This window comes from Mustelus asterias, unplaced genomic scaffold, assembly GCF_964213995.1.
Source record: "Mustelus asterias unplaced genomic scaffold, sMusAst1.hap1.1 HAP1_SCAFFOLD_281, whole genome shotgun sequence".
Taxonomy (NCBI): Eukaryota; Metazoa; Chordata; class Chondrichthyes; order Carcharhiniformes; family Triakidae; genus Mustelus; species Mustelus asterias.
In genome coordinates, this window is record NW_027590246.1 from 376,040 (window position 1) to 397,242 (window position 21,203).

At 64.5% G+C, this 21,203-nt stretch overlaps 1 protein-coding gene across 1 annotated transcript in view; it reads left to right on the forward strand.

The window, feature by feature from the left end:
- LOC144486058 (uncharacterized) overlaps nucleotides 1-21,203 on the forward strand; it is a 116,326-nt gene that overhangs the window by 85,207 nt on the left and 9,916 nt on the right. Inside the window, exon 8 of the mRNA XM_078204161.1 lies at nucleotides 20,302-20,408. Within this exon, the coding sequence (XP_078060287.1) occupies nucleotides 20,302-20,384 (83 nt within the window). The 3' untranslated portion in view covers nucleotides 20,385-20,408. The remainder of the gene's footprint in view (nucleotides 1-20,301; nucleotides 20,409-21,203) is intronic.

Genomic DNA, 21,203 nt, shown 5'->3' on the forward strand with positions numbered 1-21,203 from the left:
ACCCGACACTCCCCCCACGAACCCGACACTCCCCCCCGAACCCAACACTCCCCCCCGAACCCGACACTCCCCCCCGAACCCGACACTCCCCCCCCGAAACCGACACTCCCCCCCGAACCCGACACTCCCCCCCCGAACCCGACACTCCCCCCCCGAACCCGACACTCCCCCCCCGAACCCGACACTCCCCCCCCGAACCCGACACTCCCCCCCCCAACCTGACACTCCCCCCCCGAACCCGACACTCCCCCCCGAACCCGACACTCCCCCCCCGAACCCGACACTCCCCCCCCCCAACCCTGACACTCCCCCCCCGAACCCGACACTCCCCCCCCTCCGAACCCGACACTCCCCCCCACGAACCCGACACTCCCCCCCACGAACCCGACACTCCCCCCTGAACCCGACACCCCCCCCCCGAACCCGACACTCCCCCCCCCCTCCGAACCCGACACTCCCCCCCTGAACCCGACACTCCCCCCCACGAACCCGACACTCCCCCCTGAACCCGACACCCCCCCCCCCGAACCCGACACTCCCCCCCCCCGAACCCGACACTCCCCCCCACGAACCCGACACTCCCCCCTGAACCCGACACCCCCCCCCCCCCCCGAACCCGACACTCCCCCCCCCCACGAACCCGACACTCCCCCTCCGAACCCGACACTCACCCCCCGAACCCGACACTCCCCCCCCGAACCCGACACTCCCCCCACGAACCCGACACTCCCCCCCCCGAACCCGACACTCCCCCCTCCGAACCCGACCACTCCCCCCCCGAAACCGACAGTCCCCCCCCCGAACCCGACGCTCCCCCCGAACCCGACACTCCCCCCCCCGAACCCGACACTCCCCCCCTCCGAACCCGACACTCCCCCCCTCCGAACCCGACACTCCCCCTCCGAACCCGACACTCCCCCCCCGAACCCGACACTCCCCCCCCGAACCCGACACTCCCCCCCCGAAACCGACAGTCCCCCCCCCGAACCCGACGCTCCCCCCCCGAACCCGACACTCCCCCCCCGAACCCGACACTCCCCCCCGAACCCGACACTCCCCCCGAACACGACACTCCCCCCCTGAACCCGACACTCCCCCCCCTGAACCCGACACTCCCCCCGAACCCAACACTCCCCCCCCGAACCCGACACTCCCCCCTGAACCCGACACTCCCCCCCGAACCCAACACTCCCCCCCTGAACCCGACACTCCCCCCGAACCCGACACTCCCCCCCGAACCCGACACTCCCCCCGAACCCAACACTCCCCCCCTGAACCCGACACTCCCCCCGAACCCAACACTCCCCCCCTGAACCCGACACTCCCCCTGAACCCGACACTCCCCCCGAACCCGACACTCCCCCGAACCCGACACTCCCCCCGAACCCGACACTCCCCCCCTGAACCTGACACTCCCCCCGAACCCGACACTCCCCCCCTGAACCCGACACTCCCCCCCGAACCCGACACTCCCCCCGAACCCAACACTCCCCCCCCCCGAACCCGACACTCCCCCCCGAACCCGACACTACCCCCCTGAACCCGACACTCCCCCCGAACCCAACACTCCCCCCCCGAACCCGACACTCCCCCCCGAACCCGACACTCCCCCCCCGAACCCGACACTCCCCCCCCCACGAACCCGACACTCCCCCCCCGAACCTGACACTCCCCCCACCCCGAACCCGACACTCCCCCCCGAACCCGACACTCCCCCCACCCCGAACCCGACACTCCCCCCCCGAACCCGACACTCCCCCTCGAACCCGACACTCCCCCCCCGAACCCGACACTCCCCCCCCCCGAACCCGACACTCCCCCCCCCGAACCCGACACTCCCCCCCCCCGAACCCGACACTCCCCCCACCCCGAACCCGACACTCCCACCCCGAACCCGACACTCCCCCCCCGAACCCGACACTCCCCCTCGAACCCGACACTCCCCCCCCCCCGAACCCGACACTCCCCCCCCCCCGAACCCGACACTCCCCCCCCCGAACCCGACACTCCCCCCCCCGAACCCGACACTCCCCCCGAACCCGACACTCCCCCCCCGAACCCGACACTCCCCCCACCCCGAACCCGATACTCCCCCCCCGAAACCGACACTCCCCCCCGAACCCGACACTCCCCCCCGAACCCGACACTCCCCCCACCGAACCCGACACTCCCCCCCCCGAACCCGACACTCCCCCCTCCAAACCCGACACTCCCCCCCCCCGAAACCGACACTCCCCCCTCCGAACCCGACACTCCCCCCCCCTCCGAACCCGACACTCCCCCCCCGAACCCGACACTCCCCCCCCGAACCCGACACTCCCCCCCCGAACCCGACACTCCCCCCGAACCCGACACTCCCCCCTCCGAACCCGACACTCCCCCCCACGAACCCGACACTCCCCCCACGAACCCGACACTCCCCCCCGAACCCAACACTCCCCCCGAACCCGACACTCCCCCCCCGAACCCGACACTCCCCCCCCGAAACCGACACTCCCTCCCCCGAACCCGACACTCCCCCCCCGAACCCGACACTCCCCCCCCGAACCCGACACTCCCCCCCCGAACCTGACACTCCCCCCCCGAACCCGACACTCCCCCCCCCAACCTGACACTCCCCCCCCGAACCCGACACTCCCCCCCCGAACCCGACACTCCCCCCCCGAACCCGACACTCCCCCCCCCAACCTGACACTCCCCCCCCGAACCCGACACTCCCCCCCTCCGAACCCGACACTCCCCCCCCCCGAACCCGACACTCCCCCCCACGAACCCGACACTCCCCCCTGAACCCGACACCCCCCCCCCCCGAACCCGACACTCCCCCCCCCTCCGAACCCGACACTCCCCCCCTGAACCCGACACTCCCCCCCACGAACCCGACACTCCCCCCTGAACCCGACACCCCCCCCCCCCGAACCCGACACTCCCCCCCCCCGAACCCGACACTCCCCCCCACGAACCCGACACTCCCCCCTGAACCCGACACCCCCCCCCCCGAACCCGACACTCCCCCCCCCCACGAACCCGACACTCCCCCTCCGAACCCGACACTCACCCCCCGAACCCGACACTCCCCCCCCGAACCCGACACTCCCCCCACGAACCCGACACTCCCCCCCCCGAACCCGACACTCCCCCCCTCCGAACCCGACACTCCCCCCCCGAAACCGACAGTCCCCCCCCCGAACCCGACGCTCCCCCCGAACCCGACACTCCCCCCCACGAACCCGACACTCCCCCCTGAACCCGACACCCCCCCCCCGAACCCGACACTCCCCCCCCCCGAACCCGACACTCCCCCCCACGAACCCGACACTCCCCCCCCCCGAACCCGACACTCCCCCTCCGAACCCGACACTCACCCCCCGAAACCGACACTCCCCCCCTGAACCCGACACTCCTCCCCGAACCCGACACTCCCCCCCGAACCCGACACTCCCCCCCTGAACCCGACACTCCTCCCCGAACCCGACACTCCCCCCCCACGAACCCGACACTCCCCCCACCCCGAACCCGACACTCCCCCCCAAAACCGACACTCCCCGCCGAACCCGACACTCCCCCCCGAACCCGACACTCCCCCCACCGAACCCGACACTCCCCCCCGAACCCGACACTCCCCCCTCCAAACCCGACACTCCCCCCCCGAAACCGACACTCCCCCCTCCGAACCCGACACTCCCCCCCCTCCGAACCCGACACTCCCCCCCCCGAACCCGACACTCCCCCCCCGAACCCGACACTCCCCCCCCCGAACCCGACACTCCCCCCGAACCCGACACTCCCCCTCCGAACCCGCACTCCCCCCCCCGAACCCGACACTCCCCCCCTCCGAACCCAACACTCCCCCCCCGAACCCGACACTCCCCCCCACGAACCCAACACTCCCCCCCCGAACCCGACACTCCCCCCCTCCGAACCCGACACTCCCCCCACCGAACCCGACACTCCCCCCGAACCCGACACTCCCCCCCTCCGAACCCGACACTCCCCCCCCGAACCCGACACTCCCCCCTCCGAACCCGACACTCCCCCCTCCGAACCCGACACTCCCCCCTCCGAACCCGACACTCCCCCCCCCCGAACCCGACACTCCCCCCTCCGAACGCGACACTCCCCCCCCCGAACCCGACACTCCCCCCACCGAACCCGACACTCCCCCCTCCCCCGAACCCGACACTCCCCCCTCCGAAACCCGACACTCCCCTCCCGAAACCGACACTCCCCCCCCGAACCCGACACTCCCCCCCGAACCCGACACTCCCCCCCCGAACCCGACACTCCCCCCCCCGAACCCGACACTCCCCCCCCTCCCGAACCCGACACTCCCCCCCCCGAAACCGACACTCCCCCCCCGAACCCGACACGCCCCCCCGAACCCGACACTCCCCCCCTCCGAACCCGACACTCCCCCCCGAACCCGACACTCCCCCTCCGAACCCGACACTCCCCCCCCCCGAACCCGACACTCCCCCTCCCCCGCCGAACCCGACACTCCCCCCCGAACCCGACACTCCCCCCACCCCCCCGAACCCGACACTCCCCCCCCGAACCCGACACTCCCCCCGAACCCGACACTCCCCCCCCGAACCCGACACTCCCCCCGAACCCGACACTCCCCCCTCCGAACCCGACACTCCCCCCCACGAACCCGACACTCCCCCCACGAACCCGACACTCCCCCCCGAACCCAACACTCCCCCCCCGAACCCGACACTCCCCCCCCGAACCCGACACTCCCCCCCCCGAAACCGACACTCCCCCCCGAACCCGACACTCCCCCCCCGAACCCGACACTCCCCCCCCGAACCCGACACTCCCCCCCCCGAACCCGACACTCCCCCCCCGAACCCGACACTCCCCCCCCCCAACCTGACACTCCCCCCCGAACCCGACACTCCCCCCCCGAACCCGACACTCCCCCCCCCGAACCCGACACTCCCCCCCCCAACCTGACACTCCCCCCCCGAACCCGACACTCCCCCCCCCTCCCGAACCCGACACTCCCCCCCCCCGAACCCGACACTCCCCCCCACGAACCCGACACTCCCCCCTGAACCCGACACCCCCCCCCCCGAACCCGACACTCCCCCCCCCTCCGAACCCGACACTCCCCCCCTGAACCCGACACTCCCCCCACGAACCCGACACTCCCCCCTGAACCCGACACCCCCCCCCCCGAACCCGACACTCCCCCCCCCCGAACCCGACACTCCCCCCACGAACCCGACACTCCCCCCTGAACCCGACACCCCCCCCCCCCGAACCCGACACTCCCCCCCCCCACGAACCCGACACTCCCCCTCCGAACCCGACACTCACCCCCCAAACCCGACACTCCCCCCCCGAACCCGACACTCCCCCCCACGAACCCGACACTCCCCCCCCCGAACCCGACACTCCCCCCCTCCGAACCCGACACTCCCCCCCGAAACCGACAGTCCCCCCCCCCGAACCCGACGCTCCCCCCCGAACCCGACACTCCCCCCCCCCGAACCCGACACTCCCCCCCTCCGAACCCGACACTCCCCCCCTCCGAACCCGACACTCCCCCTCCGAACCCGACACTCCCCCCCCGAACCCGACACTCCCCCCCCGAACCCGACACTCCCCCCCCCGAACCCGACACTCCCCCCCCGAAACCGACAGTCCCCCCCCCGAACCCGACGCTCCCCCCCCGAACCCGACACTCCCCCCCGAACCCGACACTCCCCCCCGAACCCGACACTCCCCCCGAACACGACACTCCCCCCCTGAACCCGACACTCCCCCCCTGAACCCGACACTCCCCCCGAACCCAACACTCCCCCCCCGAACCCGACACTCCCCCCCTGAACCCGACACTCCCCCCCGAACCCAACACTCCCCCCCGAACCCGACACTCCCCCCGAACCCGACACTCCCCCCGAACCCGACACTCCCCCCGAACCCAACACTCCCCCCCTGAAACCCGACACTCCCCCGAACCCAACACTCCCCCCTGAACCCGACACTCCCCCCGAACCCGACACTCCCCCCCGAACCCGACACTCCCCCCGAACCCGACACTCCCCCCGAACCCGACACTCCCCCCTGAACCCGACACTCCCCCCGAACCCGACACTCCCCCCCTGAACCCGACACTCCCCCCCGAACCCGACACTCCCCCCGAACCCAACACTCCCCCCCCGAACCCGACACTCCCCCCCGAACCCGACACTACCCCCCTGAACCCGACACTCCCCCAGAACCCAAACACTCCCCCCCCGAACCCGACACTCCCCCCCGAACCCGACACTCCCCCCCGAACCCGACACTCCCCCCCCACGAACCCGACACTCCCCCCCGAACCTGACACTCCCCCCACCCCGAACCCGACACTCCCCCCCGAACCCGACACTCCCCCCACCCCGAACCCGACACTCCCCCCCCCGAACCCGACACTCCCCCTCGAACCCGACACTCCCCCCCCCCGAACCCGACACTCCCCCCCCCCGAACCCGACACTCCCCCCCCCCGAACCCGACACTCCCCCCCCCCCCCGAACCCGACACTCCCCCCACCCCGAACCCGACACTCCCACCCCGAACCCGACACTCCCCCCCCGAACCCGACACTCCCCCTCGAACCCGACACTCCCCCCCCCCCGAACCCGACACTCCCCCCCCCGAACCCGACACTCCCCCCCCCCGAACCCGACACTCCCCCCCCCGAACCCGACACTCCCCCCGAACCCGACACTCCCCCCCGAACCCGACACTCCCCCCACCCCGAACCCGATACTCCCCCCCCGAAACCGACACTCCCCCCGAACCCGACACTCCCCCCGAACGCGACACTCCCCCACCGAACCCGACACTCCCCCCCCCCGAACCCGACACTCCCCCCTCCAAACCCGACACTCCCCCCCCCCCGAAACCGACACTCCCCCCTCCGAACCCGACACTCCCCCCCCCCTCCGAACCCGACTCTCCCCCCCCCGAACCCGACACTCCCCCCCGAACCCGACACTCCCCCCCCGAACCCGACACTCCCCCCCGAACCCGACACTCCCCCTCCGAACCCGACACTCCCCCCCCTCCGAACCCGACACTCCCCCCTCCGAACCCGACACTCCCCCCTCCGAACCCGACACTCCCCCCCTCCGAACCCGACACTCCCCCCACCGAAACCGACACTCCCCCCCCCCCCGAACCGACACTCCCCCCCCGAACCCGACACTCCCCCCCCCGAACCCGACACTCCCCCCCTCCCGAACCCGACACTCCCCCCCACCCCGAAACCGACACTCCCCCCCGAACCCGACACCCCCCGAACCCGACACTCCCCCCTCCGAACCCGGCACTCCCCCCCCGAACCCGACACTCCCCCCTCCGAACCCGACACTCCCCCTCCGAACCCGACACTCCCCCCCTCCGAACCCGAAACTCCCCCCCCCCGAAACCGACACTCCCCCCGAACCCGACACTCCCCCCCCGAACCCGACACTCCCCCCCCGAACCCGACACTCCCCCCCTCCGAACCCGACACTCCCCCCTCCGAACCCGACACTCCCCCCTCCGAACCCGACACTCCCCGCCCTCCGAACCCGACACTCCCCCCACCGAAACCGACACTCCCCCCTCCCCCGAACCCGACACTCCCCCCTCCGAACGCGACACTCCCCCCCCCGAACCCGACACTCCCCCCACCGAACCCGACACTCCCCCCTCCCCCGAACCCGACACTCCCCCCTCCGAACCCGACACTCCCCCCCTCCGAACCCGACACTCCCCCCCGAACCCGACACTCCCCCCTCCGAACCCGACACTCCCCTCCGTACCCGACACTCCCCCCTCCGAACCCGACACTCCCCCCCCCCCCGAAACCGACACTCCCCCCCGAACCCGACACTCCCCCCCCGAACCCGACACTCCCCCCCTCCCGAACCCGACAGTCCCCCCCCCTCCGAACCCGACACTCCTCCCCGAAACCGACACTCCCCCCCGAACCCGACACTCCCCCCCGAACCCGACACTCCCCCCCTCCCGAACCCGACACTCCCCCCCCATTGAAACCGACACTCCCCCCTGAACGCGACACTCCCCCCCGAACCCGACATTCCCCCCCCTCCCGAACCCGACAGTCCCCCCCCTCCGAACCCGACACTCCTCCCCGAAACCGACACTCCCCCCTCCAAACCCGACACTCCCCCCCCCCTCCGAACCCGACACTCCAACCCCGAACCTGACACTCCCCCCCTCCGAACCCGACACTCCCCCCGAACCCGACAGTCCCCCCCGAACCCGACACTCCCCCTCCCTCCGGACCCGACACTCCCCCCTCCGAACCCGACACTCCCCCCCCCTCCGAACCCGACACTCCCCCACACGAACCCGACACACCCCCCCCCAACCTGACACTCCCCCCCCGAACCCGACACTCCCCCCCCTCCGAACCCGACACTCCCCCCCGAACCCGACACTCCCCCCCTCCGAACCCGACACTCCCCCCCCCGAACCCGACACTCCCCCCCCCGAACCCGACAGTCCCCCCCCGAACCCGACACTCCACCCCCTCCGAACGCGACACTCCCCCCCCCCCGAACCCGACACTCCCCCCCACGAACCCGACACACCCCCCCCAACCTGACACTCCCCCCCCGAACCCGACACTCCCCCCCCTCCGAACCCGACACTCCCTCCCCCGAACCCGACACTCCCCCCCACGAACCCGACACTCCCCCCTGAACCCGACACTCCCCCCCCGAACCCGACACTCCCCCCCTCCGAACCCGACACTCCCCCCCCGAACCCGACACTCCCCCTCCGAACCCGACACTCCCCCTCCGAACCCGACACTCACCCCCCGAAACCGACACTCCCCCCCCCGAACCCGACACTCCCCCCCTGAACCCGACACTCCCCCCCCCGAACCCGACACTCCCCCCCGAACCCGACACTCCCCCCCCGAACCCAACACTCCCCCCCCGAACCCGACACTCCCCCCCGAACCCAACACTCCCCCCCCGAACCCGACACTCCCCCCCCGAACACAACACTCCCCCCCGAACCCGACACTCCCGCCCGAACCCGACACTCCCCCCCGAACCCGACACTCCCCCCCCGAACCCAACTCTCCTCCCCGAACCCGACACTCCCCCCCGAACCCGACACTCCCCCCCGAACCCGACACTCCTCCCCGAACCCGACACTCCCCCCCCGAACCCGACACTCCCCCCCCCGAACCCGACACTCCCCCCCGAACCTGACACTCCCCCCCCCCCCGAACCCGACACTCCCCCCCCGAAACCGACACTCCCCCCCCCCCGAACCCGACACTCCCCCCGAACCCGACACTCCCCCCCGAAACCGACACTCCCTCCGAACCCGACACTCCCCCCCGAACCCGACACTCCCCCCGAACCCGACACTCCCCCCCCCCCCGAACCCGACACTCCCCCGAACCCGACACTCCCCCCGAACCCGACACTCCATCCCCCGAACCCGACACTCCCCCGAACCCGACACTCCCCCCCGAACCCGACACTCCCCCCCCGAAACCCGACACTCCCCCCCGAACCCGACACTCCCCCCGAACCCGACACTCCCCCCCCGAACCAGACACTCCCGCCCGAACCCGACACTCCCCCCCGAACCCGACACTCCCCCCCCGAACCCGACACTCCCCCCCCGAACCCGACACTCCCCCCCCGAACCCGACACTCCCCCCCGAACCCGACACTCCCCCCCCGAACCCGACACTCCCCCCCCCTCCGAACCCGACACTCCCCCCTCCGAACCCGACACTCCCCCCTCCGAACCCGACACTCCCCCCTCCGAACCCGACACTCCCCCCACCGAACCGACACTCCCCCCCCCCGAACCCGACACTTCCGCCCCGAACCCGACACTCCCCCCCTCCGAACCCGACACTCCCCCCCGAACCCGACACTCCCCTCCCGAAACCGACACTCCCCCCCGAACCCGACACTCCCCCCCCCGAACCCGACACTCCCCCCCCCTCCCGAACCCGACACTCCCCCCCCCCGAAACCGACACTACCCCCCGAACCCGACACTCCCCCCGAACCCGACACTCCCCCTCCGAACCCGACACTCCCCCCCCGAACCCGACACTCCCCTCCGAACCCGACACTCCCCCCCCGAACCCGACACTCCCCCCTCCGAACCCGACACTCCCCCTCCGAACCCGACACTCCCCCCCTCCGAACCTGACACTCCCCCCCCCCCCCGAAACCGACACTCCCCCCGAACCCCGACACTCCCCCCCCCCCGAACCCGACACTCCTCCCCCTCCGAACCCGACACTCCTCCCCGAAACCGACACTCCCCCCCCGGCACCCCGAACCCGACACTCACCGCCCGAACCCGACACTCCCCCCCTCCCGAACCCGACACTCCCCCCCCCATCGAAACCGACACTCCCCCCTGAACCCGACACTGCCCCCCCCGAACCCGACACTCCCCCCCCGAACCCGACAGTCCCCCCCCGAACCCCGACACTCCCCCCCTCCGGACCCGACACTCCCCCCCTCCGAACCCGACACTCCCCCCCCCTCCGAAACCGACACTCCCCCCACGAACCCGACACTCCCCCCCCCGAACCTGACACTCCCCCCCCCGAACCCGACACTCCCCCCCCTCCCGAACCCGACACTCCCCCCCCCCCCGAAAACCGACACTACCCCCCGAACCCGACACTCCCCCCCGAACCCGACACTCCCCCTCCGAACCCGACACTCCCCCCCCCGAACCCGACACTCCCCCTCCGAACCCGACACTCCCCCCCGAACCCGACACTCCCCCTCCGAACCCGACACTCCCCTCCGAACCCGACACTCCCCCCTCCGAACCTGACACTCCCCCCCCCCCCCCCGAAACGACACTCCCCCCCGAACCCGACACTCCCCCCCCCGAACCCGACACTCCTCCCCCTCCGAACCCGACACTCCTCCCCCGAAACCGACACTCCCCCCCCCGAACCCGACACTCACCGCCCGAACCCGACACTCCCCCCCCTCCCGAACCCGACACTCCCCCCCCATCGAAACCGACACTCCCCCTGAACCCGACACTGCCCCCCCGAACCCGACACTCCCCCCCCGAACCCGACAGTCCCCCCCGAACCCGACACTCCCCCCCCTCCGGACCCGACACTCCCCCCCTCCGAACCCGACACTCCCCCCCTCCCGGAAACCGACACTCCCCCCCACGAACCCGACACTCCCCCCCCCCGAACCTGACACTCCCCCCCCGAACCCGACACTCCCCCCGAACCCGACACTCCCCCCCCCGAACCCGACACTCCCCCCCCGAACCCGACACTCCCCCCCCGAACCCGACACTCCCCCCGAACCCGACACTCCCCCTCCAAACCCGACACTCCCCCCCGAACCCGACACTCCCCCTCCGAACCCGACACTCCCCCCCCGAACCCGACACTCCCCCCCCGAACCCGACACGCCCCCCCCGAACCCGACACTCCCCCCCCCCCCCGAACCCGACACTCCCCCCCCCGAACCCGAAACTGCCCCCCCCCGCGAACCCGGCACCCCCCCGAACCCAGCACTCCCCCCAACCCCCCGAGCCCGACACTCCCCCCCGAACCCGACACTCCCCCTACCCCCCGAACCCGACACTCCCCCCCGAACCCGACACTCCCCCTACCCCCGCGAACCCGACACTCCCCCCACCCCCCGAACCCGACACTCCCCCCACCCCCCCGAACCCGACACTCCCCCCTCCCCGAACCCGACACTCCCCCCACACCCCCCGAACCCGACACTCCCCCCGAACCCGACACTCCCCCCCGAACCCCGACACTCCCCCTACCCCCGAACCCGACACTCCCCCCCCCGAACCCGACACTCCCCCTACCCCCCCGAACCCGACACTCCCCCCACCCCCCCCGAACCCAACACTCCCCCCACCCCCCCGAACCCGACACTCCCTCCCCCCGAACCCGACACTCCCCCCTCCCGAACCCGACACTCCCCCCACACCCCCCGAACCCGACACTCCCCCCACCCCCCGAACCCGACACTCCCCCTCCCAAACCCGACACTCCCCCCACCCCCCCGAACCCAACACTCCCCCCTCCCGAACCCGACACTCCTCCCACCCCCCCCGAACCCAACACTCCCCCCACCCCCCCGAACCCGACACTCCGTCCCCCGAACCCGACACTCCCCCCTCCCGAACCCGACACTCCCCCCACCCCCCGAACCCAACACTCCCCCCCCGAACCCGACACTCCCCCCCCGAACCCGACACTCCCCCCTCCCCCCCCCGAACCCGACACTCCCCCACCCCCCCGAACCCGACACTCCCCCCCCGAAACCCGTCACTCCCCCCTCCCGAACCCGTCACTCCCCCACCCCCCTCCCCAAACCCAACACTCCCCCCCCGAACCCAACACTCCCCCCGACCCGACACTCCCCCCCCTCCCCCCGAACCCGACACTCCCCCCTCCCGAACCCGACACTCCCCCCACCCCCCCGAACCCGACACTCCCCCCCGAACCCGACACTCCCCCCACCCCCCAGGACCTGACACTCCCCCTCGAACCCGACACTCCCCCCCGAACCCGACACTCCCCCCACGAACCCGACACTCCCCCCCCTCCCCCCGAACCCGACACTCCCCCCCGAACCCGACACTCCCCCTACCCCCGCGAACCCGACACTCCCCCCACCCCCCCGAACCCGACACTCCCCCCACCCCCCCGAACCCGACACTCCCCCCTCCGAAACCCGACACTCCCCCCACACCCCCCGACCCGACACTCCCCCCGAACCCGACACTCCCCCCCGAACCCGACACTCCCCCTACCCCCCGAACCCGACACTCCCCCCCCGACCCGACACTCCCCCTACCCCCCCGAACCCGACACTCCCCCCACCCCCCCCCGAACCCCAACACTCCCCCCACCCCCCCGAACCCGACACTCCCTCCCCCGAACCCGACACTCCCCCCTCCCGAACCCGACACTCCCCCCACACCCCCCGAACCCGACACTCCCCCCACCCCCGAACCCGACACTCCCCCCTCCCAAACCCGACACTCCCCCCACCCCCCCGAACCCAACACTCCCCCCTCCCGAACCCGACACTCCCCCCACCCCCCCGAACCCAACACTCCCCCCACCCCCCCGAACCCGACACTCCGTCCCCCGAACCCGACACTCCCCCCTCCCGAACCCGACACTCCCCCCACCCCCCCGAACCCAACACTCCCCCCCCGAACCCGACACTCCCCCCCCGAACCCGACACTCCCCCCTCCCCCCCCGAACCCGACACTCCCCCCCACCCCCCCCGAACCCGACACTCCCCCCCCGAACCCGTCACTCCCCCCTCCCGAACCCGTCACTCCCCCCACCCCCCTCCCAAACCCAACACCTCCCCCCCCGAACCCAACACTCCCCCCCGAACCCGACCTCCCCCCCTCCCCCCGAACCCGACACTCCCCCCTCCCGAACCCGACACTCCCCCCACCCCCCCGAACCCGACACTCCCCCCCGAACCCGACACTCCCCCCACCCCCCAGGACCTGACACTCCCCCTCGAACCCGACACTCCCCCCCCCGAACCCGACACTCCCCCCACGAACCCGACACTCCCCCCCTCCCCCGAACCCGACACTCCCCCCTCCCGAACCGACACTCCCCCCACCCCCCGAACCCGACACTCCCCCCCCCGAACCCGACACTCCCCCCGAACCCGACACTCCCCCCACCCCCCCGAACCCGACACTCCCCCCCGAACCCGACACTCCCCCCACCCCCCGGAACCCGACACTCCCCCCACCCCCCAAACTCGACACTCCCCCCACCCCCCGAACCCGACACTCCCCCTACCCCCCCGAACCCGACACTCCCCCCACCCCGCCAACCGACACTCCTCCCACCCCCCCGAACCTGGCACTCCCCCCACCCCCCCGAACCCGACACTCCCCCCCCGAACCCGACACTCCCCCCACCCCCCCGAACCCGACACTCCCCCCCGAACCCGACACTCCCCCCCCGAACCCGACACTCCCCCCCTCCCCCAAACCCGACACTCCCCCCGAACCCGACACTCCCCCCCGAACCCGACACTCCCCCCCCTGAACTCGACATTCCCCCCCCCCCCCGAACTCGACACTCCCCCCACCCCGAATTCGACACTCCCCCCCCCGAACCCTACACTCCCACCCTTACCAGACACTCCCCCGCCCCCCGCCCCCCGAACCCGACACTCCTCCCCCCCCCCCGCCAAAGCCGACGCTTCCACCCCCACCCCGCCAAAGCCGACGCTCCACCCCCGAACCCAACACTCCCACCCGGACTCGACACTCCCTACCCCCGATCCCCGTCCTCCCCCCGACCACCCCCCCGACTCCCGACCTCCCCCTGACCTCCGCCCGACCCCCTCCCCCCGCCCTGCCCCCGATCCCCGCCCTCCCCCACTCCCTCCATCCTCCCCCCCGCCCTCCCCCCGAAACCCACCCTCCCCCTCCCCACGCCCACCCCGCCCTCCCCCAAACCCCTGCCTTCCTCCCCACCCCTCTCCCCCCACCCTTCCCCCCCGAAACCCGCCCTTCCCCACGTCCACCGCCCTCCCACCCCGACCCCCGCCCTCCCACCCCGACCCCCACCCTCCCACCCAGACCCCCGCCCTCCCCACCGGCCCCCGCCCTCCCCCCCGATCCCCGCCCTCCCCCCGACCCCTGCCCTACCCCCCCTGACCCCACCCTCCCCCCCTACCCCGCCCTCACCCCCTCCCCCCGCCCTCTCCCACCATGAACCTTATAATTATGCCCCCCTGTAACAGCTACATCCACCCGAGGAAATAGCCTTTGAACGTCCACTCTATCTATCCCCCTTATCATCTTATAAACCTCGATTAAGTCGCCTCTCATCCTCCTTCGCTCTGAAGAGAACAGCCCTAGCTCCCTCAACTTTTCCTCATAAGACCTACCCTCCAAACCAGGCAGCATCCTGGTAAATCTCCTCTGCACTCTTTCCAGCGCTTCCACATCCTTCTTATAGTGAGGTGACCAGAACTGCACACAATATTCCAAATGCGGTCTCACCAAGGTCCTGTACAGTTGCAGCATAACCCCACAGCTCTTAAAACTCAAACCCCATGTGAATAAAAGCTAACACACTATAGGCCTCCACGGCTCTATCCACTTGAGTGGCAACCTTCAGAGATCTGTGGATATGAACCCCAAGATCTCTTTGTTCCTCCACATTCCTCAGGACACTGCCGTTGACCCTGTAATCCGCATTCAAATTTGTCCTACCAAAATGGATCACCTTGCACTTATCAGGGTTAAACTCCATCTGCCATTTTTCAGCCCAGCTCTGCATCCTATCAATGTCTCTTTGCAGCCTACAACAGCCCTCCACCTCATCCACTAATCCACCAATCTTGGTGTCATCAGCAAATTTACTGACTCACCCTTCAGCCCCCCTCCTCTAAGTCATTAATAAAAATCACAAAGAGCAGAGGACCCAACACTGATCCTTGTGGTACACCGCTGGTAACTGGTCTCCAGTCTGAAAATTTTCCATCCACCACCACCCTCTGTCTTCTATGAGATATGATGTGGAGATGCCGACGTTGGACTGGGGTAAATACAGTAAGAGTTTTAACAACACTAGGTTAAAGTCCAACAGGTTTATTTGGCAGCAAATGCCATTCGCTTTCGGAGCGCTGCTCCTTCGTCAGATGGAGTGGATATCTGCTCTCAAACAGGGCACAGAGACACAAAATGAAGTTACAGAATACTGGTTAGAATGCGAATCTCTACAACCAACCAGGTCTTAAAGATACAGACAATGTGAGTGGAGGGAGCATTAAGCACAGGTTAAAGAGATGTGTATTGTCTCCAGACAGGACAGTCAATGAGATTCTGCAAGTTGTGGGGGTTACTGATAGTGTGACATAAACCTTAGATTCCGGTTTAGGCCGTCCTCATGTGTGCGGAACTTGGCTATCAGTTTCTGCTCAGCGACTCTGCGCTGTCGTGTGTCGTGAAGGCCGCCTTGGAGAACGCTTACCTGAAGATCCAAGGCTGAATGCCCGTGACCGCTGAAGTGCTCCCCCACAGGAAGATTGTCGAGCGGTGTTCATTCATCCGTTGTCGTAGCATCTGCATAGTCTCCCCAATGTGCCATGCCTCGGGACATCCTTTCCTGCAGCGTATCAGGTAGACAACGTTGGCCGAGTTGCAAGAGTAGGTACCGTGCACCTGGTAGATGGTGTTCTCACGTGAGATGATGGCATCCGTGTCGATGATCCGGCACGTCTTTCAAAGGTTGCTGTGGCAGAGTTGTGTGGTGTCATAGTCACTGTTCTCCTGAAGGCTGGGTAGTTTGTTGCGGACAATGGTCTGTTTGAGGTTGTGCAGTTGTTTGAGAGCAGATATCCACTCCATCTGACAAAGGAGCAGCGCTCCGAAAGCTAATGGCATTTGCTACCAAATAAACCTGTTGGACTTTAACCTGATGTTGTTAAAACTCTTACTGTGTTCTATGAGATAGCCAGTTCCTTATCCAATCGGCTAAATTTCCCTCTCTCCCACACCGCCTTACTTTCTTCATGAGCCGACCATGGGGAACCTTATCAAATGCCTTACTAAAATCCATGTATACGACATCAACTGCTCTACCTTCATCTACACATTTAGTTATCTCCTCAAAGAATTCAATCAAATTTGTTAGGCAAGACTTACCCTTCATGAATCCGTGTTGACTATCCCGGATTAAGCAGCATCTTTCCAAATGGTCATAAATCCTATCCCTCAGGACCTTTTCCATTAACTTACCGACCACCGAAGTAAGACTAACCGGCCTATAAGTACCAGGGTCATTCCTATTTCCTTTCTTGAACAGAGGAACAACATTCGCCACTCTCCAGTCCTCTGGCACTACCTCCGTGGACAGTGAGGACCCAAAGGTCAAAGCCAAACGCTCTGCAATCACATCCCTTGCCTCCCAAAGAATCCTAGGATATTTCCCATCTGGCCTAGGGGACTTATCGACCCTCAGGTTTTTCAAAATTGCTAATACATCTTCCCTCAGAACATCCACCTCCTCCGGTAAATAATACCCGGTTAATAATTAACCTGGTAAATAATACCCGGAAAATAATACCTGGTTAATAATTAACCTGGTGAATAATACCCGGTTAATAATTAACCTGGTAAATAATACCGGTTAATAATTAACCTGGTGAATAATAGCCAGTAAATAATACCCGGAAAATAATACCCAGCTAATAATTAACCTGGTGAATAATATCCGGTAAATGATACCCGGTTAATAATTAACCTGGTGAATAATACCCAGTAAATAATATCCGGTTAATAATTAACCTGGTAAATAATACCCGGTAAGTAATACCTGGTTAATAATTAACCTGGTGAATAATATCCGGTAAATAATACCCGGTTAATAATTAACCTGGTGAATAATACATGGTAAATAATTGCCGGACACAGTAAGTAGTCTCACAACGCCAGGTTAAATTCATAGAACATAGAACATAGAACATTACAGCGCAGTACAGGCCCTTCGGCCCCCGATGTTGCACCGACCAGTGGAACCAATCTAAAGCCCCTCTAATCTACACTATTCCAATATCATCCATATGTTTATCCAATAACCATTTAAATGCCCTTAATGTTGGCGAGTCCACTACTGCTGCAGGCAGGGCATTCCACGCCCTTACTACTCTCTGAGTAAAGAACCTACCTCTGACATCTGTCCTATATCTCTCACCCCTCAATTTAAAGCTATGTCCCCTCGTGCTAGCCATCACCATCCAAGGAAAAAGGCTCTCACTATCCACCCTATCTAATCCTCTGATCATCTTGTATGCCTCTATTAAGTCACCTCTTAACCTTCTTCTCTCTAACAAAAACAACCTCAAGTCCCTCAGCCTTTCCTCATAAGACCTTCCCACCATACCAGGCAACATCCTGGTAAATCTCCTCTGCACCCTTTCCAATGCTTCCACATCCTTCCTATAATGCGGCGACCAGAACTGTACGCAATACTCCAAATGCGGCCGCACCAGAGTTTTGTCCAGCTGCAACATGACCTCCTGGCTCCGAAACTCAATCCCTCTACCAATAAAAGCTAACACACCGTACGCCTTCTTAACAACCCTATCAACCTGGGTGCCAACTTTCAGGGATCTATGCACATGGACACCGAGATCTCTCTGTTCATCCACACTACCAAGTATCTTACCATTAGCCCAGTACTCTGTAATCCTGTTACTCCTTCCAAAGTGAATCACCTCACACTTTTCCGCATTGAACTCCATTTGCCACCTCTCAGCCCAGCTCTGCAGCTTATCTATGTCCCTCTGTAACCTGCAACAACCTTCCACACTGTCCACAACTCCACCGACTTTAGTGTAATCCGCAAATTTACTAACCCATCCTTCTACGCCCTCATCCACGTCATTTATAAAAATGACAAACAGCAGTGGCCCCAAAACAGATCCTTGCGGTACACCACTAGTAACTGAACTCCAGGATGAACATTTCCCATCAACCACCACCCTCTGTCTTCTTACAACTAGCCAATTCCTGATCCAAACCGCGAAATCACCCTCAATCCCATGCCTCCGTATCTTCTGCAATAGCTTATCAAACGCTTTACTGAAATCCATATACACCACATCAACTGCTTTACCCTCATCCACCTCTTTGGTCTCCTTCTCAATGAACTCAATAAGGTTTGTGAGGCACGACCTACCCTTCATAAAACGGTGCTGACTATCCCTAATCAAATTATTCTTTTCTAGATGATTATAAATCCTATCTCTTATAATCCTTTCCAAAACTTTGCCCACAACAGAAGTAAGGCTCACCGGTCTATAATTACCAGGGTTGTCTCTAATCCCCTTCTTGAACAAGGGGACAACATTTGCTATCCTCCAGTCTTCTGGCACTATTCCTGTAGACAATGACGACATAAAGATCAAAGCCAAAGGCTCTGCAATCTCCTCCCTAGCCTCCCAGATAATCCTAGGATAAATCTCATCCGGCCCAAGGGACTTATCTATTTTCACACTTTCCAGAATGGCTAACACCTCCTCCTTATGAACCTCAATCCCGTCTAGTCCAATAGCCTGCATCTCAGTACTCCCCTCAACAACATTGTCTTTTTCCTGCGTGAATACTGACAGAAAATATTAATTTAGCGCCTCTCCTATCTGTTCAGGCTCCACGCACAACTTCCCACTCCTGTCCTTGACTGGCCCTAATCTTACCCTAGTCATTCTTTTATTCCTGACATACCTATAGAAAGCTTTAGGGTTTTCCTTGATCCTACCTGCCAAAGACTTCTCATGTCCCCTCCTGGCTCTTCTTAACTCTCTCTTTAGGTCCTTTCTGGCTAACTTGTAACTCTCAAGCACCCTAACTGAGCCTTCACATCTTATCTTTACACAAGTCTCCTTCTTCCTCTTCACAAGAGATTCAACGTCTTTTGTAAACCACGGTTCCCTCGCTTGACCACTTCCTCCCTGCCTGACAGGTACATACTTATCAAGGACACGCAGTAGCTGTTCCTTGAACAACCTCCACATTTCAATTGTGCCCATCCCCTGCAGTTTCCTTCCCAAACCTATGCATCCTAAATCTCGCCTAATCGCATCATAATTTCCTTTCCCCCAGCTATAACTCTTGCCCTTCGGTATATACCTATCCCTTTCCATTGCTAAAGTAAATGTAACTGAATTGTGGTCATCCGGTGAGTCATGATGAAGGAGCAGCGCTCCGAAAGCTCGTGCTACCAAATAAACCTGTTGGACTTCAACCTGGTTTGTGAGACTTCTTACTGGTAAATAATTGACCTGGTTAATAATTGACCTGGTAAATAATACCTGATTAATAATTGACCTGGTTAATACCTGGTAAATAACCCCCGGAGTTCTCCCACCTCGCGCACCCTGGAATTGGTGTGGACAAGGGTCCGACAATGGAAATCTGCGTTGACCTCGGGCGGGAATGTCCGTCTCCCCCGAGCGAGGCTCCAAAACCGTATTAGATTCGCCACAATGCAGAGCTAAATCATTTGTGAATTGAAAGAAAGTTCTCCTTAACTGCAAATCCTTTTTCCTGCGCTCTCTGCCGCAGGAATTTGATAGAGAATGGCAAAAGAACAAAGACAGAAGGAGAGAGATGAGCGGAGATAGGTTTTACCTCAGCCTCTGTCTGACAGCATCACTGAGGGCAGTAATTACTCTGTGTATAAGGAAGAGAGGAACTGTTTTCAGAATTACAGGCTGATCGATTGATATCTTTACATTCACAGCAAAAAGGCAAAGGGCAAATCATTTCCAATTGAAATCAGTGAAAAGGAAAAAAGAGAGCAAGCTAGAACTGGATAACAAGTGAAATCGAAGAATATAAACTCACTGGGTAAAGTAATTAAACACCAGAATATACTGTTACAGGGTAAAGTACCAGTGTGTTATATTACACACCAGAATATACTGTTACATGGTTAAGTACCAGAGTGTAATATTACACACCAGAATGTACTGTTACAGGATAAAGTACCAGAGTGTAATATTAGACACCAGAATATACTGTTACAGGATAAAGTAGAACATAGAACATAGAACAGTACAGCACAGAACAGGCCCTTTGGCCCACGATATTGTGCCGAGCTTTATCTGAAACCAAGATCAAGCTATCCCACTCCCTATCATCCTGGTGTGCTCCATGTGCCTATCCAATAACCGCTTAAATGTTCCGAAAGTGTCTGACTCCACTATCACTGCAGGCAGTCCATTCCACACCCCAACCACTCTCTGCGTAAAGAACCTACCTCTGATATCCTTCCTGTATCTCCCACCACGAACCCTATAGTTATGCCCCCTTGTAATAGCTCCATCCACCCGAGGAAATAGTCTTTCAACGTTCACTCTATCTATCCCCTTCATCATTTTATAAACCTCTATTAAGTCTCCCCTCAGCCTCCTCCACTCCAGAGAGAACAGCCCTAGCTCCCTCAACATAGACATACATAGAACAGTACAGCACAGAACAGGCCCTTCGGCCCACGATGTTGTGCCGACCTTCATCTGAAACCAAGATCAAGCTATCCCACTCCCTACCATCCTGGTGTGCTCCATGTGCCTATCCAATAACCTTTCCTCATAAGACCTACCCTCCAAACCAGGCAGCATCCTGGTAAATCTCCTCTGCACT